General features: G+C 35.7%; 1 protein-coding gene across 5 annotated transcripts in view; it reads right to left on the reverse strand.

Moving 5' to 3' along the window:
- Positions 1–544: 544 nt before the first annotated feature.
- Positions 545–26,951, reverse strand: part of NOX4 (NADPH oxidase 4) — a 170,991-nt gene continuing 144,584 nt past the window's right edge. For all 5 annotated transcript variants that reach the window (XM_040489588.1, XM_040489587.1, XM_040489586.1 and 2 more), the window contains 5 exons: positions 26,641–26,760; positions 24,303–24,411; positions 16,089–16,157; positions 14,558–14,658; positions 545–2,662 (listed from right to left, as the gene is read on the reverse strand). In XM_040489588.1, the coding sequence (XP_040345522.1) occupies positions 2,542–2,662; positions 14,558–14,658; positions 16,089–16,157; positions 24,303–24,411; positions 26,641–26,760 (520 nt within the window). In that variant the 3' untranslated portion in view covers positions 545–2,541. The remainder of the gene's footprint in view (positions 2,663–14,557; positions 14,659–16,088; positions 16,158–24,302; positions 24,412–26,640; positions 26,761–26,951) is intronic.

The raw sequence follows: 26,951 nt of genomic DNA on the forward strand, positions 1-26,951 counted from the left end.
AACTGAGCCACCCAGGAGCCCCTCCCCCCATATTTACTTTTAATCAGGTTTCCAAAGAGATATATTACCCAGGTATGATTGATAACTACTAATCTAGTTTAAATGAAAAATTTTAATCCCAGAGTGGGAGCAACTTGTTATATTCACACCACTAGCCAATGACATCCAAGGCCATAGAACTCAAAACCCCTCGGGAAGGCCTGGGTGGCACAGTCGGTTAACTGGCTCTTGGTTTCAGCTCAGGTCATGATCTCGTGGTTTGTGGGTTTGAGTCCCACATCAGGCTCCACACTAACAGTGCAGATCCTGCTTGGGATTCTCTTTATCCCTCTCTGCCCCTTCTCCTGCTCACGCTCTCTCTCTCTCCCTCTCAAAAAATAAAATAAAATAAAATAAATAAACTTAAAAAAAAAAAAAACTCAAACCCCTAAGGCTGCTCATGCATGCTAACATGCATACAAATAGACTGTTTCTTCAACTTGCATCATCTTGCGAAAAAACTGTCTGTTTGTTGCAAAGGGCGAGGTTATAGATATCTCAAAGATTCCATTTCAATTTTAACATTTATTGCCACCAAAATGACCATATGACAAAGATCTGTATGACAAGAAGCAGCCCCAGAGCAAAAAATCCCTCAAAAAACAAAACTCTCTTCTACATGTGTGATGAAAACCTAATTTATTACTACCTACAGAAGCAAAGATTAGCTGTGTTTAACACTTCATGTCTGAACATCAGCTAGAATTTAAAAGAGACAGGATGTTCATCTAGAATAGTAGACCTACCAAGAAAGATGTTTCTTTTTTTGAAAAATCTTCTACCTGTTTTACAGAAATTAGGTGTATTAATACAATCACATAAATAAACTATGATCAGTAAAGAATCAGCATTGCACATCAAGCCTATACTAACTCACAGTTCTTTTTCCTACTTCTGTTATATGTGTTTATGAAAATTCTTTTTAGTTTAGCAGGTGTTGCCAAGATGTATTGGTTATCAAATATGCCTTCAGAGCTAAATCTGCAGGAATATTGCACATTTCCCATATCCTTTTCTGATTATCCTTCCACAGAAGGAAGAAGAAAAAATTCCAAAGGAAGGAAGAAATATCTATAAGTAATATGTTTATGGGCATTCAATGCTAGATGTTTTAACATGCTTGATTGCTATCAATGAATCAGAGCAAAAAGTAACAGTAGCATTTATCATGTTCTATTATACCATGCAATATTTTAACAGACAAGTCATTCTGCTTATTTCAGCTATATTCAATAGCAATTGATAGATGTCTACACAACAAAATCACTAAACTGCAAAAATGCCTTAATTCTTAAAGTAGGGAAGACGACTTTTCCTCTGAGCCAAGAATGAAATGGCCAGCAAGCCTAAATTGATAGGATCATGCAGTGTAGTCCCAACAGTGACTTGAAATTCAATAATTAGATTCTATCAAGACTCAGAATACCAGATGGTGCAACAAATAATATTCTTGATTCTGAACCTAAATACTAATGAAGTATTTCTTCTTTGTTCAGGAATGGCACTGTACTTTCATTGTCTCCAGTATAAACCAATGTGTGGCAAAAGAGAGATTTCTTCTATCTTGGTGACCACTGAGAGACACAATGCTCTTTGGTCTCAAAGTGCAAATTAAAGTACCTTAACAGGCTAAAAATAAGACAATCTATTCTGGGGGGGGGGGGGAGGGAGTAAATAAAAATAATAGAGGCCAAAATGCTGAAAAAGGAAAGTCTATATATTTCTTTATAATTTAGAGTAATGATATTTTCCTCATTACTATGCAACAGTAATAGATTAAATTGTGGATGGAAAGGGCCTATTAAATCACTGTCTCTAATGCATGCAAAGGAGGGAAGATTTCCTTATAGACAGGAAAAAAGAAGAAAGAAAAATGTAAAAATAGACACTATATCAACATTTATAAAAGTTCATTTAGCATAAAGTCTACAGACATCAAACAGAGGTATTAGCATCAGTAGTGAGGAAGATTAGATACAAAGTACCCGTATTAATAGAGTCCTGTGCTATATCTTCAAACATCTAATATATTTGCCTGAAGCTTTTCAAAATCAAAGCTACTCTTGTTTATACTCACGTAGAAAATGTAATCTGAGTTTCAATGAATTTTTAATTTTGTTCAATGTTGCATTTGTTCAACCAAAAACAATTTAAAGAGGACCAAGGCTATCAGCGTCACAGTGAGCAAGCACAGCTCCTCACTAGGGAGTTCTTGAATCTGCCATAAAAATCAACAGTGTGCATCTAATAGTTTTCTTTTAATCTGAGCATTGAAAAGTGAATCATCACATCAACTATTCTTCAGGGCCTCTTTGGTTTCCAGATTAAACACGTAATGTGACCTGTCATCTTGCCTCATTCTCTGTATTTCCATTTTAAATAATCATAAATAAGAAAACCTTGCTACTCTTTGGTATGACACAGCTGGTTGATTCAGCTGAGTTTCAGTCTTAGAAATTGCACTCATTCCTTGTTCAGAGTCCTGGTTCATCTCAAAGGTTTTCAGCTGAAAGATTCTTTATTGTATTCAAATCTTGTCCCATATGAATTGTTTCGGTTACTCAGTTTATGAAGGGTCTTAGAAATTGAACTGGGTCCACAGCAGAAAACACCAACTGTTTTCCTGGTAAGACAGAGGAGAAAATGGAAAATCAGGTGAAAAATTAGGCAGAACATAACAAGAAGTATGTGTTACAAACATGTTTAAGGTATTAACAAAATCCATTTATTGCTGCTTTGCATACTGAGTTAATTTATTTCTCAATTATTTCCAAATGTAAGTGATCACCATGAAGATACATTATTTACTTCATGCTATTCCCACTAGAAATCAGGATAGCTCAAAGAATGCAACTACAAGCACATATTTGCTTATTATCAGACAGAAAGTGAGAAGTCTGCCTTTAGCCTTTCCCTTACATGCAGAAACAAAATCAAGAACAGCAAGTGATAGATGTCCGTCCACCCTGGATCATGTCAGTCTTCTCTTACTAGATGCTTTATATGCATTTCTCTAAAGAGCCCATGAATTTGCACGGGCAGTGATGATTAAGACAAAGAAAAGCTACTACCAATTTGAAAGGATAATTTTAAGTAACTAATTTATATCCAAGTTGAAACAAAAGCATATTAATCTGTATACAATTCATTTCTTATTTATACACTCTAAGAACTGTAATAAATGCCAAACAGATTTTATTATTTGCTAACATAAAATTTTAGTAGATAAATTATACATATCCCTAACAAATAGACTAAATAAATCCCAGGAAATAACTAGTGTTTCACATTGATCTTCTTCCAAAGTTTATTATTTGCATTGAATTCTTCCTGGGATATCAAAATTACTAACAATTCATATCATATCTTAGGCAAATATAGTGTGTCCTCATTAGCTTGGCTGAGAATAATTGGTGCTGGAAAAAAAACCTGGTAAATCCACTTAAACGGGTATCAAGATTTTATAATAAATACTTAAACAATGGTTTTACTAAAACATTTCATCTTGAAAAATGAAACAAAGAACTACAAAAATAGAACTTGCACTTGCAGCCATGATGGAGTAGTGGAGACTAGATTTATCCTCATGCATTGAAAAACTAGGGGAAAAACCCCAATATGTGAAGTAACATATTTTCAGATACTTGACAGTAGGTAGAACAGAACAGCGATTCACTAGAAAAAGAGAAAAAAACAAAAAACAAGAAACCAAGATGAGTCCAGCAATTGTCTCTGCTTATTGCCTGGAGGCAATCTACAGGCTGCAAAACAGAGAAATTCATGCTGAGATTGGGGCTCTGAGCTGAAGAGACAAAGAATGGAATTCATGGAGGACAAAACAGCTAGAATCTGTGAAGAATGTGGAAAGGAAGAGAGATTGGGGCACCTGGGTGACTCAGTCAGTTGAGTGCCCAACTTTGGCTCATGTCATGATCTCATGGTTTGTGGGTTCGAGCTCCATGTTGGGCTCTGTGCTGACAGCACAGAGCCTGCATCATATCCTCTGTTTCCCTCTCTCTCTGTCCCTCTCCAGTTTGCATGCACTCTTTCTCAAAAATAAACATTAAAAAAAAAAAAGAAAGAAAGAAAGAGTGATCCACAGAAGGAAGCTTTGGGGATCTGTAGAGGTGAACCCTCAAGTCTTTGGCTGAATACTGATTTTCTCAGGTGTGAGAGGAAACTACATGAATCTGGGTAAGGAAGTAGCAGAAAGCAGTAAGGCAAAACCATTCCGAGTTTACACAAGGTTGTGAATAATTCATATTCCCACAAACCAGAATGAAAAGATCTGTATTTCATATGTGGGCAATGGATAGTATTCTAGAAAGTTATCACCTTGCTTGAGGCAAGAGGCAGGGTGGATGTTGGAAAACTTTGCCATAGATGGAAGGTGCCCTGGATCTATACTAACAAAGCTTAAAAGCAAGATTTAGGAAGATCAGACTGAATCCAAGTCACAAGACTGCATGCCTCAAACAAGTCCAACAATATTGAAAAGAAAGATCAAAATTTGGCATTTAACATCTAATGTTTATTTATTTATTTTGAGAGACAGTGGCGGGGGGAGCGACACAGAGAGAGGGAAAGAGAGAATCCTAAGCAGGCTCTGTGCTGTCAGCCCAGAGCCTGACGCAGGGCTTGATCTCACGACTGTGAGATCATGACCTCAGCCGAAATCAAGAGCTGGATGCTTAACCGACTGAGGCACCCAGGCACCTCATGGCATTTAACATCTAAACTTCAAAATGTACAGTATCCAATAGAAAATTAGTAAGAGCTTTATAGAGCAAGAAATTATGAACCTTAACTAGGAGTGTTATGGGCTGAATTATGTCCCCTCAAAATTCGTATGTTGAAAAACCAAACCCCCAATACCTCAGAATATAGCTGTATTTGGAGATAAAACATTTAAAGATGTTATTAAGTTAAAATAAAGCTGTCAGAGCGTATCCTATTCCAGTCTTCAAGAATGTTTATAAGAAGAGAAAATGTGGACACATGAAGAGACATGAGAGGAAACACATGCACAAAGCAAAAGACCATGTGAAGAGACAATAAGAGGGTAGTCACCTGTAAGCAGAGGAGGGAGGTCTCAGAGGAAATCAACCCTGCCACCATCTTGATCTTAGATGTCCTGCTTCGAGAAATTTGAGAAAATAAATTTCTGTTGTTTAATCCACTCAAGTCTGAGGGATTTTGTTATGGAAGTAAGCCCTATCAAACTAACACAGGAGAAAGATCAGTCAATAGAAACAGGCCCAGAACAACAAATTTGATGGAATTTTCTATCAGACATCATTGAAACAGTGATGAGAAACACCCTTCATTATATTCAAAGGTAAACATCAACATGATGGGAAGAGAAACAGAAGATTTTTTAAAGGCCTAAATGGAAATTCTAGTGATTAAATGCAATATTTAAAATGATAAATATACTGATGGGTTAACAGAAAAATAGGCACTGCAGAAGAAAAGATAATTAAACTTAAAGACCTAGCACTACAATCTATCCCAATGGACCACACCAAGAACAAAAATTGGGGAAAAAAAAAATGAATAGAGGCTCAGTGACCTGTGGTACAATATCAACTAGTCTAACATGGATGGAATTATAGCCCCAACATGAGACAAGGCAGAGGGAAAGAGAAAAAAACACTTAAGAAATAGTTGCCCTTTTTCCAAATTTGAAGAAAACAAATACATAGATCCAAGGATCTAATGAACCCCAAAGAGAACATACGCAAAGAAAACCACAGTAAGTCAATTTAAAGTAAAACCAAAAATGACAGTTTTCAAAGAGAAAAACAAAAACAGCCAGAGGGGTAAAAGGACACTTTACAAATAATAAACAGCAGATGAAAGATGGAGTTCTTGTCAAAAACTATGCATGTCAGAAGGCAATGAAGTGACCTCTTCAAAGTGCTGAAAGACAAGCGAAAATGTCAACTGTACTATATCAAATTCTAAACAAAAATAATTTTCAAAACTGAGGAAGGAATACAAAATTCTTAAACAAAAGGTGAGAGAAATCAGCACCAGCAAACCAGCACTATAAAGTATATTAAAGGAAATTCTTCAGGACGGAGAGTGATATCAGAGGGAAATTTGAATCTACCTAGAGGAATGAAGAGCACCAAGATGGTAAATTGGTGAATAAACACAATGTGTATTTTACTTAATTTTTAATCTCTTTAAAATATAATTGATAGTTAAAACAAAAGTAATAACTATGCATTATGGAGTTTACAGTATATGAAGAAGAAAGATGAATAAGAACAATAACCAAAGCGGGGCGCCTGGGTAGCTCAGTTGGTTGAGCATCTGACTCTTGATTTTGGCTCAGGTCATGATCTCAGGGTCATTAGATCTCAGTGCATTAGACTTTGCACTGAGAGTGGAGCCTGCTTAAAATTCTTTCTCTCTCAGGGCACCTGGGTGACTCAGTTGTTAAGCGTCCAACTTTGGCTCAGGTCATGATCTCACGGTTTATGAGTTTGAACCCTGAGTTGGGCTGTCAGCGCAGAGCCCACTTCAGATCCTCTGTCCCCTTCTCTCTCTGCCCCTCCCCTAACTCATGCTTTCTCTCTCAAAAATAAATAAGTATTTTTTAAAAATTAATTAAATAAAATTAAAAAAAAGATTCTTTCTCTCCCTCTGCCTCTCTCCTCACCCCTTCCTGCTCATGCTCTCTCTCTTTCTCCAAAGAAAGAAAAGAAAGAAAGAAAAAGAAAGAGAAAGAAAGAAAGAAAGAAAGAAAGAAAGAAAGAAAGAAAGAAAAAGAAAGAAAGAAACCACAGCCAAAAAGATGGAGGGGGAATGGTAGTACATAAAGCAGTATATTATTATTCAGGGTGCACTGTGAAGCTAATGATATACACTCTAAACCTAGAATGTTTCTCTGATTTCAGCCTCATCAAAAGTACCTGAGGGACTTCCCAGACCACAAACCACCTGGTCCATGGACTACCCTAGAGCTTCTGATACAGGAGACTTTGGATAGGGTTCAAGAATCTAACAAGTTCCAGGGGATGTTGGTCCAAGGAATGAAGTTTGGGAACCAATACCTCAAATAAAACACTAAAAGCAAACAGAGAAGTATGGCTAATATGCCAATATAGGAGTAACAAATGGAATCATAAATGTACTCAATCCAAAAGAAAGTAGATGAAGAAAGAAAAAGAACAAATGTGATAAATAGAAAACAACAGTAAACTGCTAGATATTTACATGCAAAAGAATGAAACCAGACCCCTATCTTACACCACTCACAAAATTAAGTCGGAGAGAATTAAAGACTTAGAGGTAAGATCTGAAATCATCAAATTCCTAGAAGAAAACAGGGAAAAATCTCCTTGATAATAGTCTTGGCATTGATTTCATGGATAGGACACCAGCAGTACAAGCAATAAATGCAAAAATAAATATGTGGTATTACATCGAATTAAAAAGCTTCTACACAACACAAGAAATGCTCAACAAAATGAAAAGATAGCATATGGGATGGGAGAAAATATTTGTAAAAATACATATCGAATAAGGGGTTAATATCCAAAATATATAAGAAATACATACAACACAATAGCAAAAAAAGAAATAATAAAATAATAATTGAAGTAAAAATAGGCAAAGAACCTGAATAGACGTTTTCTGAAAAAGATGTTCAAACAGCCAAACGGCACATGACAGTGCTCAGCATCACTAATCATCAAGGAAATGCAAATCAAAACCACACTAGGATATCACCTCACACTTGTTAGAAAGGCTATCATCAAAAAAGATAAAGAGACAAATGTTGGCAAGGATATGGAGAAAGGGAAACTCTTGTACACTACTGTTGGGAATGTAAATTGGTAAGCCACTGTGGATAACAGTATGGAGGTTTCTCAAAAAGTTTTAAATAGACTAGGGCACCTGGGTGGCTCAGTTGGTTAAGTGTCCAACTTCAGCTCAGGTCATGATCTCCCGGTTCATGAGTTCGAGCCCTGCATTGGGCTCTGTGCTGACAGCTCAGAGCCTGGGGCCTGCTTCGGGTTCTGTGTCTCCCTCTCTCTCTGCCCCTCCCCTGCTTGTGCTCTGTCTCTCTCTGTCTTTCAAAAATAAAAACAAAATGTAAAAAAAAAAAAAAATTGTAAATAGAAGTACTATATGATCCAGCAATTCCTCTTCTATGTATACATCTGAAGGAAATAAAATTATTATCTCAGAAAGATACCTGCCCCTCCATGTTCATTGCAGCTTTATTAGAATAGTCAAGACATGGAAACAACCTCAGTGTTCATCAATGGATAAATGAATAAAGAAATCATGTGATATACATATAATTTATATATTAACTATTAATATCACACATACATACACGCATACACACAGAACAATATTATTCAGCCATAAAAAAGAACGAAATCCTGCCATTTGCAACAACATGATTGCAACTGGAGGGTATTGTACTAAGTGATATAAATCAGACAAAGAAAGACAAATACTGTGTAGAAACAGAGAGCATATTGGTGGTTGTCAGGGCCAGGCAAAAGAGGTAGGGAATGGGTGAAGGCTGACAGAGAATTATAAACTCCCAATTGTAAGAATAAGTTCTGGGAATGTAATGTACAGCATGGTGACTATAGTTAACAATATGGTGTTGTATATTTGAAAGGTGCTAAGAGAGTAGATTGTTAAAGTTTTCTTTACACACACACACAAATTGTAATTACATGAGGTGATGGCTGGCTGTGTTGACTAACTAACCTTCTTATGGTAGTCATTTTGCAATATATATACATATATCAAATCATTATATATATCAAATATTACATGGTACATATTCAATTTATATAATATTATATGTTAATGATATCTCAAGAAAGCTGGAAAAAATCAAGCAATATTTTTTATTCCATGAAATAATAAAGTGTAATATATTTTGTAATGAATACATATAATATTATACATAGAATAATAATAATAATAATAATAATATGTAATGAAATAGTTTAAACACTACAATTAAAACCTCCAACTAAAAAAGTCTGATATACATGAAACAAAAACTAATTTGTTTGACTATAAAGACAAATAAAGCTAGAGTTACAGTTGATGATTTCAACACTCCTCTCTGTAATTGACAGAAAAAACAGAAAATCAGTAAGCGTACTGAAGACCTAAATACTATTAACAACCAATTGTAAGTAATATTTACAGTGTGCTCTATCCCCAGACAATGGAATATAAATTCTTTTCAAGTGCATGCGGAATGTTCATCAACACCGACCATATTTTGGGCAATAAAACACGTCTCAATACATTTTAAAGGATAGAAATCACAAAGAGTATATTTTCTCAACAGAACCCAATTGAACTAGGAATCAAAACCAAAAAGAAATATGTAAAATCCCCACATGTTTGGAAATTAAACAACATACTTCTAAAATAACCAATGGGTCAAAGAAGAAATCACATAGTAACTTAAAAATATTTTGAAGTGTATAAAAACACAAACAAAACATATCCACATTTGTGTGATGTAGCTGAAGTGTGGAGAGGGAAGGAAATTTATAGTATTGAACACTTTTATTAGAAAATAAAAAGGGTCTGAAATCAATGATATAAGGTTCTACTTTAAGAAACTAGCAAAAGAAAACCTAAGTAAACCCCAAGTGAGAAGAAAATTAAAAAGAAACATGAAAATAAATTGCCTTATACATAATAAAATTTAGATTATTATTAAAACCAGATCTAGACACACTAGATCTGAAACCAAGTAACACACTAGGTTACTTAGATTGAATAAAATTGAACAATTCAATTTACACCACCAAAAAACAAAAACAAACAAAAAACCTAGTGTGGCTTTCATGAAAATGAGTAGGCAGTGAGTCAGTTTGTTTGTGTACATTCTCTGTCATGCTGCATTACAGTAATTTCTTCACAGGGCAATTATAAAGTTCATTTTTCAATTTTTACAGATTTCCTGATGGCTTCTCTTAAATTATTTTTTTTTTTTGAGAGGGAGAGAGCATGAGCGGGGGGGAGAGTTGGGAGGGACGGGGAGAGAAGGAGAGAGAGAGAGAGAGAGAGAGAGAGGGAATCCCAAGCAGGCTCCATGCCTAGTGCAGAACCACATGCAGGGCTCTATCTCACAACTGTGAGATCATGATCTGAGCTGAACTCAAGAGTTGGATGCTTAACCCACTAAGCCATCCCAGTGCCTCTAAAATCATCATTTTTAAGGCACCCATATATCATATTTTTTACATTTTTGTATTTCAGTTGTTAACTAGGTTAACTCTAGTAGATCTTTATGTAATTTGAGGAGTTCCCCAGTGTGAGTTTCACTAACAATGAGATCCTGTAACTTTTTCAAGATCTACACTTAATCTCTGCAATCCATTTGCACTAAATTTGTATTTGGTTTCTGCAGTCCAACAACCATCTGGAGATTTATCTACAAAAACTTTGCTGAGATGGGTAGAAATAGATGTTAAGCAGAGAATGTTGTTTGGGGCCAGATGTTGGGAACTAGTTCCATAATGTTCAACATATTTGTGCATATTGTGTATTTGTGCATATTATACCAATCTTTGTTTTTCCGTGCAGATTTGCAAGTGTGGGATCTCATAATAATGATAGTTTATTCATTCCTTGTGAATATAGATTCAGAAGGTTTGAGTGACTTGACCCAGGGACATAAGATCGAATGTGAGAGATCAGACCCAGGTATATTTAAAAAATACAGCATCCCTTCTTAATTAAAACCCTCAACAAAGTAGGGATAAAGGGAACACACCTCATCATCATAAATATACAAAAGACCCACAGCTAGTATCATCCTCAATGGGGAAAAACTGAGAGCTTTTCCTCTAAGGTCAGGAACAAGACAGGGATGTCCACTCTCACCATTGCTATTCAGTATACTACTGGGACTAGAAATCCTAGCCTCAGCAATCAGACAACAAATATAAATAAAAGCATCCAAATGAACAAAGAAGAAGGCAAACTTTCCCATTCGCAGACGACATGGTACTCTATGTAGAAAACCTGAAAGACTCTACCCAAAATTGCTAGAATGGATACAGAGATTTGTATTTTTTAAAACACCAGGAGGAAGATATACAGAGATGGTCTCAAACATTTTACTCAATCCCAGAGTATTAGTTCTCTACTCCAAAGGCCACATAAAGTTAATCCTTTATTTCTCCTTTTGTATAATGCATAAATTTGACTAATTTATGATATGATACGCATTTTTATTACAAGTAAGAGGAAACTGGACTTTGGTTAGGCATAACGAAAAATTTCCTGACATGCTTTTAATACTGAATGGCTGGGGCGCCTGGGTGGCGCAGTCGGTTAAGCGTCCGACTTCAGCCAGGTCACGATCTCGCGGTCCGTGAGTTCGAGCCCCGCGTCTGGCTCTGGGCTGATGGCTCGGAGCCTGGAGCCTGTTTCCGATTCTGTGTCTCCCTCTCTCTCTGCCCCTCCCCCGTTCATGCTCTGTCTCTCTCTGTCCCAAAAATTAAAAAAAAAAAAAAAATACTGAATGGCTTATGAAGTAATATCTAGAATCTTTTTATACTTTTGAAAAATTAGTTGTTGACTTTTGGTGTATTATAGTTAATATTCTGCTGTAATACACATAATGAACACATCTCACTTGCAACATCTCACTGTCCCTAAGAGGGACATGGTAAAATAAAATTGCTATTCTTTCTATTTGGGACAATGTTTTGCTGTAAATAAAGCACATTGAACTTTACAGTCAGAAGATAGGGTTCATGTATAAATTCTGACTCATTAACCATAGCTTGAGATAAATCATTACCTTTTGGGTCCTAGTTCCTTCTTTTGTCAAATAAGGATGAAAATAGGGTGACTTCAAAAGCTCCTTCACTTTCCTTGAACATGTAATACCATTACATAATTCATTTCCTGAATTTAAAAAAGCCACACAAGGAAGGAACCACCTCATACATGTGTGCAAAGTAAATTGAGCATAAACTGATTCAGCCTTTTGGTTTTGATAGGACAGTATTTAAATGTGTATACTCTTTGAGCCAGCAATTCCATTTCAAGGATTCTAACCTTGAACTGAAACTCCGAAAGAGCCTGAGAAAGTATGAGCAAAGATAATTACTATAGCACTGTTAGTAATGGTAGAGAACTGGAGGTAACCTATATATCCATACTGTAGAATACTGTGAGGTAGAATTACATGGAAATCATCCATGAACAATATATGAGTGTATCTGAAAAAGACTACATTAAATAATTCTATGTAATAGATTCATTCAATTTGCATTAAAATTTAAGGTTCATATTTTCAGTATATAGATTTTAAATATATATGCATACATATACACGTACATGCGTAAGTATGTATGTATGTGACTTTATATATTCTTTCAGTAATTCATGTACATGAGGTTAACCAAAATTTTATATCTCAAATGAGGACTTCTCTTTAAGTAGCACCTTTTTTCTAGTTAATGAACCTTAAGATGTTCATCCATTCTTTTCCTAAATATGCCATGTAAAAATTCTTTAAAAATAATGCGTTTTTAGGTGCTTGGCCAGAGCAAATACAGAAAGTGAAAGCGTTGTACAAAATGTCAACAGCAGATGGTATACACTTGCTCTTCTTAAGCCAGCTTTGCTGTTTGAAGGAAATGAACAACCAAGCAAATAAACATACAAAATCAATCTAAATCATGAACAGTTTAACTAATGAGAATTCTTAAGAAGGAACCAAAGAAATCAAGAATCCCAATCTAATTTCTTATAAATGATCCTTTCCTGTAATAGAGTTTGGTTTCCGAATTGAGGAAAAACAATAGCAACAATAACAAAATCCCAAAGTTTTCATCACTGTACCAAGAAAATTAACAAAAGGATGCTTGTCAGGAGTCGACCATATATTTTTTTAAAATTTTGTTCCCGGGGCTCCAGGAGCCATTACAATTCCTAAAACAAAATCTCTGAAGATGGAGCCAGGAGCCATGATACATCAGTGATTCTTTCAATAAACTGTATTTATCTAGGAGTTCATGAACTGAAGCATTTTTAAAACTCTTCATCTGATAAGCTGTCTCATTCATTCACAAATATCCTTTTTATATTCATAAAAATGTATTTTTTTAAATTGTGAATTCATTAACTATATACTAGTAATTGTAATAGTAAATCAATCTAGGAGAGCAACAAGGGAAATTTTAAAAATTAAAACTTCAATTTATGTGCATTCTTATTACAGAAGTATGTTTACTTAAGCAACAAAAATACAATTAGTTCAAATGTAAAAACATATTGAATTTTGATAAATTCTATAGGTTAAATACAATGGAAATACAAGTTCACGTAGGAAAAATAATGTATGGGCGCCTGGGTGGCTCAGTTGGTTAAGCGTCTGACTTTGGCTCAGGTCATGAGCTCATGGTTCGTGAGTTAGAGCACCATGTCAGACTCTGTGCTGACAGCTCAGAGCCTGGACCCTGCATTAGATTCTGTGTCTCCCTCTCTCTCTCTCTCTCTGCCCCTCCCCCGCTCATGCTCTGTTTCTCTCTCTCTCTCTCAAAAATAAGTATTAATAAAAAAAAAATTTTTTAAGAAAAAATAATGTAAAATTTCCAATTGCTAGCAAAAGCTTTTTGTATATCTTTACAAATATATGAGGTTGGTATCAAAAAACTGATATTTCAATTCCAGTAGACAGGTTTAAAAGAGTTACATTAATTTTAAAATGTCAGCATGTGCAATATGTTAGAAATTAGAGCCTTTGCAACTATTTAAACTTATGATGAAACTATTTCAATACCAAATTTAAAATGTGTGAGTGGGTATATTGTTTTCAAAATACTCTTAGAATTCTTATAAACCACTGCCTTGAACAATAAGTTTACAAAAAAAGGGGGGTTGTGGCTAGTCTGTGCCTTACAGTGAATGCTTTCCTTAAACGGTAATCTCTTTAGACCATAGACACGTATTTCATAATACTAAGATTCTTCATAGAATTATAGCTTCCAAGAAAGAAAAACTATGTTTGGAAATACTCCTGTATTAGAGGCTCCATATTACCACTAAGGATTTTAAAAGTTTATTCATTCTGATAAAAAAAATGTAAATGCCTGATTCTTAAGTGCATTCATTGTTAGAAATGTTGGTAGAGTTCCCTTGTTTGCCAACATGACTTTGAAAAGTTTTTCCAGTGATCACCTGATACATGATGTTGGAATGAATACCCATTTTAATATGGGTCTATGCAAATTTGAAAGTACGTAGGATAGTTTCTTCATAAATTCTTTATAGACTATTTCTAAGCCAAATTTTAATTATTTGATGTTACAGATATGTGTGAGGTGGTCCCTGACTTGCTTCCTTCTTTGAGAGTGATAATTGAGTGTTTAAGTGACTTTGCCATTTGTAAACCCATTACCTAATTCATCTTTAAAAACTACATGTTATGACTTGAGAATACTTTAATTTGATCATTAGCCACATGGTAAATTTCCTGAGAATTAGTACTTACCCTCTGTTACATTTTGCTATTTCATCAAACAGAAGTTTCCACCGAGGACGTCCAATAAAAAGTCTTGAATTCAGTGCTTGGTATTTTTCTCCAATTATCTTCTGCCAAAAAGAAAGCACTATATTTTATATGACACAGAGTTGGACGAATAACTTATTTCTCTAACATCATTTCTACTGGTGCTGTGGCTTCCTACCAAATTGCTGTGATTTAAAGAATATAAGTATCAAATGGCAAGCTATTAAGTATAGTCATTTAGAAACATCATTTCCTTCCTCTTTTCCTTTAAAATCCATTATCTTCTTGAATTCCATTATTACAAATGGCTGATTTTCCTAGACTTCAGTTAGTTGCTTCATTTTTAACAACCACAATGTTAAAGAAGGCATTTTAATTGCCTACTCTCAAAAAGGGTGTAGCACATAGACTTTATTGAAGTGTTTTTGCACTGCAAATACAGTTGTCATATTTGGCTCATTGTAGGAGTAAAATACTACAAATTGTCATCATAAATTTGGGGAAATGATCCTAGACAAGACAGCCTAAGACAGAAGAGCTCCACATCTTGAGTCGATCAACAAAATAACTTCTAACGGGTTGGTGTTTGCAATTAACAGAGTATTAGATCTGGATCGGCAATGAAGGGTCAGAGGGAAGTGAGAAGAGAGGGGGAGAGTGTCTGAGTCCCAGGCAGACAAACGGAGAACCAATGCAATTTATGCTCCATACCTTAATTACAGCCATACCATGAGGAATAATGATACTGACTTGCTTCATGAGAATAGGAAAATGAAATATTTTTTTACATACCAAATGGGGTAGAAATCTGACTAGAAAAAATAGGGTTAGGTTAGTTTTGAAGTAACTGACAAGCATTCATAGTTTGTATTCAAAGTATTATAGAAAATATATAATGGAAAATACTAAAATAAAACTTGTAAAAGCATTCATGCCCAGATTTATACACCTGTGCAGCACTTCCATGCCATCTGTAAACCTCAGTTTCCTCATCTATAATGTGAGGATGGCAATATCATCTACCTCTTGGATCTGTTGCAATTACACAAGATAATGAATATGAGATGCTAAGCACAGGGTCCCTAGTATAGTAAGTACATGATGCGTAATGGCTATTACTATGTTGTTTAGTTTCCCTTGAAGAGAAATAAGCTTAACTACATATGATCTTATCTTGTCTCTCCACATAAAAACTCCCCTTGATGAACACAATCATGAGACTGTTCGCTCATGGTCTGGTTTCTGGAGGTGAAGAGTTTGAGATAACAGTGAAAAGGAGAGAGATGATCTCAAAGGTCTGTTCCCGCTCCCTGTGAGGAGGACAGATGAAAGACCTAATACGGTTAGCTTCAAGGACAAGCCATGGGTTTTCTGGACACATTCCAAAAGAGGCCTTCCTCTGGGAAACTTCTATTCAAACCACCTGCAGAAATGTTCTTCCAGCATGGCCCTTAGAGTAGATCTTCTATTATCAAGAGGCTTGTTTAATTTATGAAAACATCCAACCACATACCTGTATCCCATCTGTTTGACTGAGGTACAGCTGGATGTTGACATAGTCAGGTCTGTTCTCTTGCCAAAACTGAGAGGACATAAAAGTAAATAGATATGAGAATTCCTTCCGTGTACTCAGACTTTCTCCTATTCTAATATATGTGATTCTACAATTTAAGATGTATGGTGTCTAATCACAGTCAACCTTTACTAGCAAATGTGTATATATACATAGGTACATATATGCATGTCATATACATGCCAGATTCTGACATTAATAACCTGCGCCTATTGGCACAATTAGTACAAGCAGTAGTAGTAGTGATAAGGTAACAGTAGATGGCAGCAGTGCAAGACAATAATCCTGTTATCTTATTTCACTTTTTAATTTTTTTAGAGAGAGAGATAAAGAGAGTGAGTGGGTGAGAGAGGGACACAGGGGGAGAGAGAGAGAGAGACAGAGAGAAAGAGAGACAGAAGAGAGAGAGAGAATCCCAAGCAGTCTCCACACTCAGCATGGAGCTACACATGGGACTCAATCCACTACCCTGGGATCATGACCTGAACTGAAATCAAGAGGTAGGATGCTCAACTGACTGAGCCACCCAGGAATCCCTATGTTATCTTTATACAAACAAAACCAAGCATGTGAAATATTATACTGATATCCCCTAAATCCTTTCCCTATATCTCTTATTTTATTCCTTAAGAGTCCCTAAATTAGAGCCAAGAGTTCACTCCTAAAGAACATGATTTTCTTTTTTTTTTTTTAATTTTTTTTCCCAACGTTCTATTATTTATTTTTGGGACAGAGAGAGACAGAGCATGAACGGGCGAGGGGCAGAGAGAGAGGGAGACACAGAATCGGAAACAGGCTCCAGGCTCTGAGCCATCAGCCCAGAGCCCGACGCGGGGCTCGAACTCACGGACCGCGAGATCGTGACCTGGCTGAAGTCGGACGCTTAACCAACTGCGCCACCCAGGCGCCCCGAACATGATTTTCTTTAAAAAAAAAAAAAAAACACACACACACACACACACAAATAATGATATAAAATATGCATGCTAGGAATCACCAAAAAAAATACAAAACAAACAAAAACAAAAACAAAAGGCAGAGTTCTTATTCTTGCCTTCCTCTTACTCAGCACTAGTTTTCCTTGTACAAAAATGTATGAGGCTGTAAACATACCTGCCAAAATAAAATAGTCTCAAAAAAAATCTCAAACATTTCAATGCCTTGAAAAATAAAATAAGAAAAAATATCACCTACAGGAAAATAAACTCAGCAAAGAGGGTAAAAGGGTTGTTCTTGTCTCTGTATGCTGCCTTTTTCTAGAAGACAAAAATGAACCTACTAATAATTGGCCTTCCTCTGAATGAACCCTGACTTCTGAAATCTGTTATTTTAAAAATATTTTTGCACTTGAAATTAATATTACACTGCATATTAGCTAATTGGAATTTAAATAACCTAAACTGGAATTTAAACAAAAATTTTAAAATATTTTTAAATGTTATACAAATGTAAGTTTAAAAATAATGTTTATAATTTTTTTTTATTTTTAAAAGTATTCTTCTTCTTAGGGCCTCCTTTCATCACCCCGATAAGGACAAGGCATCAAAAGTGGAAGAGAAGGAGAGGAGCACCTCCACCTGGTGGGCTCCTTGGAGAACAGAGAGGAGTGTTTGAGGTGTGGATCCCAGGAAAGGCATCAATAGGAACAGCACTTCTTCAAAAGACAAACCATTTCTTGAACAGAGATCAGCATAGCGGGTTTGCTTTAGATGGTAATGTTTTGTTGGACTTTACTGCAGCAAGAGGATCCACTGATTCAAAGTATTATTTCTATATTATACTATGATACATTATCTACATTATCTACGATGGCCAAGTTTATAGCAACATTATCTACAATGGCCAAGTTATGGAAACAGCCCAAGTGTCCACCGACTGATGAATAGATAAAGAAGATGTGGTATATATACAATGGAATATTACTCAGCTATAAAAGCAAATGAAAACTTGCCATTTGCAATGACATGGGTGGAGCCAGAGAGTATAATGCTAAGTGAAATAAGTCAGAGAAGGACAAATGCCATATGATTTCACTCATATGTGTAATTTAAGAAATAAAACAAACACGCATAGGGGAAAAAAAAGAGAGGGGGCAAACCAAGAAACAGACTTTTTTTTTTTAATACACTCTTAACTATACTGAATGGTTATCAGAGAGGAGGTGGGGTGGGGATAGGTTAAACAGGTTATGGGGATTAAGGAGTGCACTTGCAAAGAGCACCAGGTGATGTATGGAAGTGCTGAATCACTATATTGTACACCTGAAACTAATATTACAGTGTCTGTTATAACTAACTGGAATTTAAATAAAAATTTAAAAATAAGTATTTAATTTAATTTAATTTAATTTAATTTAATTTAATATAAAAAATGATACATTGGGACTCAAAGTAGAAGTTTCAGGAATGCAAAAAAAAAAAGGCACATTGCAAATGGTGGGGGGGTTAAGTAGGGTTTCATCACCCCTCTGGCCCCATTTACCGTGGGAGGAACACGTGGCAGGTGACTTGTCTCTCTTCCCATATTGGCCCTGAGACTTCTAAGGATTTACTTACTCATCTAGGCCTCAGGTTTTTCATCAGGACAATGGTAGGGCTGAATGTCATCATCTCTTTTCAGATGTAAAACTATACATTTTCTGACAGGTGGAAAATCTGAGTTATAAAGCCCCAATAAAAACATATTTACTTTAAAAGTGATAAATGATCATTCTCAGCTCCCATCATACTCTTAAAATATAATCATTAATTATATACCATCAAATAGCTGCCTCAAGTTACATCCAAATACTAAATTCATTTTTAGGCCCTTTCGGAACTGAATGAGGATTTATGACTTTTAGTTCCAAAAAAACAGAAGTTTCTAGATGCCAGTGATGAACAGCACCTCAAAAAACACGTGGCTTTTGTTGATTCTTGTCTTAAACGTTTACCAGGATGCTGTTCTGAGATCAGTCCAATGACTCCTGCATCCATAACTGGTATTTGGTACCCACAGCCCCTAGTAAGAACTATGGAAATTTGAATGATGTTTTTAATGATGTCAATGTCTCCACTTTAACCTACCCCTCACTGAAGATAATAATATCTACTAAAGGAACAATTTTCTACAAATAAAAGGAAAAGGGAAAAAAAATAAGGGAAAAAATAAATATATGGATCAACACAATCTTGCAAATAGATTAGACTGTAGGATCATGCACAAATGTTCTTCATTTTTACTTCTCCTGCCTATCACCCTTCCTTATTTTTCTCACAAATAAAAAATAACAGGATGTGAGTCCTGGAAGGAACTTTACAGATCACTAAGAGGAATCATGGTAATCATTTCTTAAATGCCTTCAAAATGATAGATACTTTAGATATGTTAAAGCTAAGTCTCACATCAGGTTTCAAGTGCTGGTAGCCTCCTTTACAAATTGAAAGCATAAATCAGGTTTATAGAGATTAAGTGATTTACTCAAGGATTTGCAGTTCATATGAGGTAGAACCACTGTTCCATTGTAAATGACAGAATCCAAATGCCTGATGTAGCCTTGATCCCTCATTTTGATTTTGCCAATATGACCCACAGAGGTGAAGTGACTTGGAGTAAGTCATGTGGTTAGATATTAGCAGAGCTGGTACCAGATCACCTGACATCTGGCCCCGTGTTCTCCTTCATTCACCAGGTTGGGACAATCTGTCCAAGCAAGATCCACTTAAGATCCACATTTGTCATCACGGCAGATAGTCTGCCACCAAGACAGTCACTAGGGCAACTAAGGTAACTTTGTCTTAGGCATTCTAGAATAATGTGAAACACAGTGGGAACAAGATTGAAAGACTCTATATTTTCATTGGTTTTCAAAAACATTTTCACCTACTCACATAAACTGTATGTAAAGTCACTATGCTATATTGCAGTTGATCTCTCTGTCTCTCTGTCTCTCTGTCTCTCTGTCTCTCTCTCTCTCTCTCACACACACACACACACACACACACACACACACACACACACACACTCTGAACTTGGTAACACAGTTGCAAACACATCATCCTTAGAGGCAAAACTGAAGGACCAATGTTCATCCCGCTGATGTGAAAAATCAAAATCTGGGTGCAGAGGTGTGTATAGAAGATAGTCATCACTGTATTGTTTACACTAGTTTAAAGCTTGTATATTATTTACTCCACAGAATCTTAAGGATAAAGCACATCCATCAAAAAACTTGAAATGAAAACATAAATCTTAAGATTCAACTCCTTTGAAGGTCCAGCCACTTAACATTCTTGTCTTTCCTTTAATCCTTTCCTTCCCTACTACTTGCCTTATACAACATCTATTATTCAAATGTGCCTTTCCTCATCTTGGATCCAATTATGGCCTTATATTTAAGAAAAAGTACAGGTTTTAGATATCAGTTCAAGAAAGATTAAAAAATTAGAAAAACAAAAGGTAGAATTAGGAAATCCCATAAGTAATACAACTGGTTAATAATCATATGAAGAGAGGTTCAATCTTATTAGCATTCAGGAGAAAATAGAATGAGATCTCACTGTTTAAGAGATTGGTAGAAATTAACAAGATTGGTAATATAATGTTTTAAAATAAATGTCTCTCATACTCTTTGGTAGAAATGAAAATTTCTCTTTGGAGAGTGTTTTGTCAGTACACATTAAAAATTTAAATTCATTCACAACCTCCTCATAACCTCCAACTCAGAAAGTCAGTCCTGGGGATCAACCCAGGAAAAAATACTCACAAATCGAAGAGTGGTGATTTTGCTCTTAAAAGTTTTCCCTCCTTTAGCCTCAAAGACAGAACTCTCTCATGGTTTTCCTGCTAACTCACTGGCCAGTCTGACCAGCCTCCTTTGTTGGCTGCAATTCATCCTCTGTGTCTCCAGAAACTGCAATATCCCAGAGCTTGATGTTTTCACACACACTTCCAAGATCTACATTTATATCAGTCTTGCTCAAATCCTTTCAATGGCTTCTCATCCCTCCCATTTGTCCCCTCCTGATTCAGCAGGTCCCTGGTAGGTCCCAGGAATCTGTACTTTTTTTTCCCAATTGTGGTAAAATATACATAACTGTCCTTAAGTGTACAGTTCATGACATTAAATACGTCCACACTGCTGTGCAGCCATCACCACCATCCACCTCCAGAACCGTGTCATCTTTCTAAACTGAAACTCCATGCCCACCAAACAATAACCCTCTGTTCATGTTTCCTGAGTCCCTGGCAACCACTGTTCTACTTTCTGTGTCTATGAACTAGACATCTATGTACCTCATATAAACAGAGTTGTACAATATTTGTCCTTTTACGTCTGATTTAATTCATTTAGTATAACATTTTTGAGGTTCATCCACACTGCACTTCTCAGAACTTCATTCTTTTTTAAGAAATATTATTCCCTTCTATGTATATGCCACATTTTCTTTATCCATCACCAGGCGTTTGGGTTATTTGGCTATTGTGAATAATGCTGCTATGAATACCGGTGTACAAATATCTGTTCAAATCCTTGCTTTCAGTTCTTCTATCTCCAGAAACTATTTAATTTTGACTTTATGTCATCCACTTTTCCTCCAAAACAGCATACACACCAGGTCTCTCTCTGATTGATTCTCTTACTATTTTCCCCCTTTCTTACTTTGTTTTGCCCACACAGATTTCTTTCATCTTCCCAAACTACCAAGCATACGACTGCATCAGAGCCCTAGCCTATGGAGTTAGATCCCCTTTTCTACAAGATTTCTGCCTAGGCTGCTCATTCATTTCACTAAGGGCTCTGCTAAAATACCTTTCTGGGAGTTGAATTCCCAATTACACAATATATAATTAGTGTGTCCTTTATGGTTTACTCTGTTGCTTTATCCCACTTTCTTTTTCTTCTTTGTCCTAATCAGAATCAGGCATCCTATGTATTTTGTAGTTTGTTGTCTATCTTCCCCACTTAGGATGAGCTCAAAAACTTGTTTTTGTTTTGCTCTCCAATGTAGCTCCAGGTCCCAGAACAGTCTGTGATTCATGGCAGGCAATGAGTGATTATTTGATGAGTGACAGAATGACAGACTGAATAAATGAATATCTGCATACAAAGACATGTATGATACTCACTGCAGTGTTCTTTGTAATAAAAAAGATCCATCATTAAGGGATGGTTAAATCAAGTACTAAGTACATCTATATTACAAAATACTCTATAGCAGTAAAAAGAATGAGGTAACTCTATTAAGTGCTATTATTAAAAATGTTCAAGACATAGTGATAAGCTTAAAATAAGCAATTCATAGAACAATACAAACAGTACGGTAGAATTTATACAACACTCTTGAGTTACCTCTGGTTACACAGATTGGGTGAGGAAAATATTAAGGATTTGGTTTATCTGAATGATTTGACACTTTTCCAAAGAAGGCATATGGATTACCAAGAGACACATGAAAAAAATGCTCAACATCACTAATCATTGTGAAAATGCAAATCAAAATCACAATGAGATATCACCACACATCTGTCAAAATGGCTAGTATTAAAAAAGGAATACTAAGTGTTCATGAGGACATGGAGGAAAGATAACCCTCATGTACTGCTGGTGGCATTGCAACCACTGTGGAAAACAATAAGAGAAGTACCTCAGAATATTAAAAATGGAAATACCATATGATCCAGTAATTCTACTATTGGGTAATTTACCCAAAGAAAGTTCAGACACTAATCTGAAAAGACATATGCACCCCTATGTTTATTGCAGCATTATTTGCAATAGCCAAATTTTTGAAGCAACTTAAATGTTTTCCGATACATGAATGGAATGTTCATATATACATATGTATATATATAGATAGAGAGATAAATGAGAAATATATATATATTATATATATATATATATAATATATATATAATGAGAAATAAATCTTGTCATTTGCAACAATACGGATTGACCTAGAGGGTATTATGCTAAGTGAATGAAATCAGAGAAAGACAAATACCATATGATTTCACTTCTATGTAGAATCTAAAAAACAAAACAAATAAGGCACCCAGGTAGCTCAGTCAGTTAAGTGTCCAACTTTGGCTCAGGTCATGATCTCACGACTCACGAATTCAGGTCCTGCATCAGGTTCTGTGCTGACAGCTCAGAGCCTGGAGCCTGCTTTGGTTTCTGTGTCTCCCTCTCTCTCTCTTTTCCTCCCCCACTCATACTCTATCTCTCTCTCAAAAATATGAACATTAAAATTTTTTTAAAACACAAAACAAACATACAGAAATAGGCTCATAAATACAGAGAACAAACTGGGGGGTAGCCAAAGGGAAGGGGGGTTGTGGTATAGATGAAACCGGTGAAAAGGATTGAGAGGTACAGACTTCCAGTTATAAAGATGAAAATTATAGCATAGGGGAGCTAGTCAATAATTTATAATAACTTTTTATGGTGAAAGATTATGACTACATGTATTGTGGTAAGCAGTTTGTAATGTGTAATTGTCAAATCACTATGCTATACATCTGAAACTAATAAAACACCATATGTCAACTATCCTACAACTAAAAAGAAAAAATTTATAGCAAAAATGCTTATTTGTATTACTTGTATAATTTGCAAAAACTAAGATCTATATATCAACAGATAAATAAAAAGCTACATGTAGGATAGATGAAGGAGGCCTGCTTTTTATTTAAGAAATAAAACTTAGAATTTGGGATTTTCGACATTCTGCCTAGTGTGCCAAAAGTTTGGTGATGGTCCATTTGGAATATTAAAGGTGGAAATAAGAGATTAGAGCTAACAGAACGAAGGATGGAAAGTATAGTTGCAACCGCCTGCTGATGTGGCCCTCTACATGCTTTCCCTCATCACCCCATATGCATACCTTACCGACCATAAGCCTACATTTCCAGGTTAAAATATTCTACATTAAAACACAAATATGAGCATTTCTATGTTAAAAAATACCATAGATATATACACATATTCTCAGATAGCAACATCTGAAAATGTACATACTAAACTATTAACATGCTATTCCTGTTCTCTTAAGAATTTTTTCTCGTTCTTTCAACTTATCTGCGTATTTCCTGGTTTATTTATAATAAGTATTATTTTTGTCACTTGAAAAAAAATAGTATTTTTAATGAAAAAAATAACCAACCGAATTTTACCTTGTTATGTAACACACAGAGTAAGTCTGCAAACCAACGGAAGGACTGGATGTCTCTGCACACCCAAATAAAATATAGTCTTCTGAGCTTGTACGGTTCCCAGTCATCCCTGTAAAATTAAAAGAACGCAGCAGGGATTAGGATGAAAAAAAAATTAAGAATCCCTGTATCTGAAAATTTGCTTTTCATTAGTAAGCAAGCAACCCACAGAAAAACCAGTCATTTACATTTTATCATTTGTCATAGGACTTGCTACAGCTCTCAAACGAATTTAAAATGCAATATACCGACTCAGAGGAATGATACACTCCATGAATTAAAGTGTTTATTATTTGTGAATATTATATGCAGATCACCCATTTCCAGTGTGAAGGCAATAAACTCCTGGACCAGAATAATATGAACCCTGCATCTCAGAAAAAAGTTCTCTATTTTCTGTGAATTCTATCACTCAGCAGGGCTCCACTGGACATCAGTCGTGTCCTGGCCTCCAGGCAAAATGAGCCAAAACCATTCCAGAAAGCTGGTTGTTTATCCCCTTCTCAATAATCCTTAAAGAAAGAGATGTAACAGCCACCTACTATGTAATGCATTCCAGTAACTCATAATTCCAAGTCTGGATTCCTATTTATAATTATGAAGTCGACTTGAGGTTAAGAAAATATTTTCTCTTTTTCTTAACTTGGAGTGCCCAAATAACTTGCAGTATGTTTTCAGAAGCAAATGATTCCTGGCTTGGAATATGGTTATTTTTCTAAGAACCTCCAAAAAGTCCCAAATTTGTAACAAGCATTTAAAATTGAATATCATTCAAACACATCATTTCAACTTTATTATTCCTTGTTTTAGTACTCCATAAAAGAGTTTTAATGCAAATTGTGCCTTCTTGAAAAGTGAATGGAATACATTTGAGAATAATTTTTTACTATTATGTTTATTTTTTCATGAAAATTAATATTAATCAATTAATTTTTGCTTATAATCTTAGAACTAAAATAACTGAAAAAGTATTTACTCGGTAAGCAGTCTCATATTTGAAATTTTTATTCTTCAGTCTGTTATAACTTTGCTGAGTAATAGGCCAAGGCATCATGTGCTCATTTGTTAACTCCTGAGAAAAACTTTTCCTGACCAAAATTCTACAATAACCCCAACCCTTTATTTTTTTATCCCATTATCCTCTCTTCTTTTTATCATAGTTCTAATATTTTCTGAAATAATGTTATTATGAATTTCTCACTGGTTTATTTTTCACCTGCTCCATCTGAATGGAAGCTTTTTAAGGGCAGGGACTATGTTTCATTCATGACTGTATTACCAGTCCCTATAAGATGGTTTGGCATGTAGATGCTCCAAAGTATTTGTTGACAGAATGAATGAACAGTACCACTTACTATTTATGAGGAAGTAGAGAAATGAAGGTTGGTGGAATAATTTTCAAAGGACATAGGAATGGGGAGCCTGGGTGGCTCCATCAGCTGAGCTTCTGACTCTTGGTCTGGGCTCAGGCCGTGATCTCACGGTTCATGAGATGGAGCCCCACATCGCGCTCTACGTGCTGACAGTGCGGAACCTGTCTGGGATTCTGTCTCTCTCTCCCTCTCTCTCTGACCCTCCCCTGTTCCCTCACTCTCTCACAGAAATGAAGAAATAAACTTTTTAAAAAATTATTTTAAAAAAGGACAGATGAATGCCAAATTGTGATGTTTTACAAGAGAGCATGCTGAAAGCCACAGACCACATATTGAGAAACACTGAATTACTCCCCTCATCAATCAGTAAATGGAGTTCCACGAACAACAAGTAAAGTAGTGCCTCCTTATCTGTGGTTTCACTTTCTGTGGTTTCAGTTACCCTCACGGTCATCCGCGGCAGGGAAGCAGATAATCACTGCTCCACCTGACATATTGTCGGAAGGTCAACAGCACACAATGCTTACATCATTCGCTTCACTTCATCTCATCACCTAGGCATTTTATGATCTCACCTCATCACAAGAAGGGTGACTACATTACGATAAAATATTTTGAGAGAGAGATACCACACTCACAAAACTTTCATCACAGTATATTATAATTTTCCTATTTTAATATTTGTTATTATCTCTTATTGTGCAAAATTGATGTTAAGCTTACAGAAAAAAGCAGAGTATATGTAGGGTTTAGCACCATCTGCAGTTTCAGGCATACACTGGGGATCTTGGAATGTATTCCCTGTGTGCAAGAGGGAGGATTACTGTAGACAAATTCTGTGAGGAATTACCTCATACTAAATGGGAGATGTTTGAAATATTGACAGTTCCCTATTTGAACTAATAAAATGGATCAAAATGACATACAGCAGGGTGTTGAGTATTGATGCAAATGGAGTTACTCCAATGCCTCCGGCCACACAGAGGCTAACCTCGTAGTTCAAGGATTCCTCAAATGGACTTCCAAATGGACCATCAATGTACAGCCTGTGGAGAAGGCAGACAAAGGTGGGAAAAATGAAAAGAAGTTAAATTAATTCTCTGTAGTATGTAGCAAACATGCTGAATCCAATTTCTAGGCTCTGTATGGCTCAGGCCTTATTTCATCACTTCTCATACTGACAAACCTAAAGGAATAAGAAATGTTATGTATAAACTCTCAATGCTAAAACAAGTAC

Source organism: Herpailurus yagouaroundi, unplaced genomic scaffold, assembly GCF_014898765.1.
Source record: "Herpailurus yagouaroundi ecotype Mexico unplaced genomic scaffold, PumYag 180, whole genome shotgun sequence".
NCBI lineage: Eukaryota > Metazoa > Chordata > Mammalia > Carnivora > Felidae > Herpailurus > Herpailurus yagouaroundi.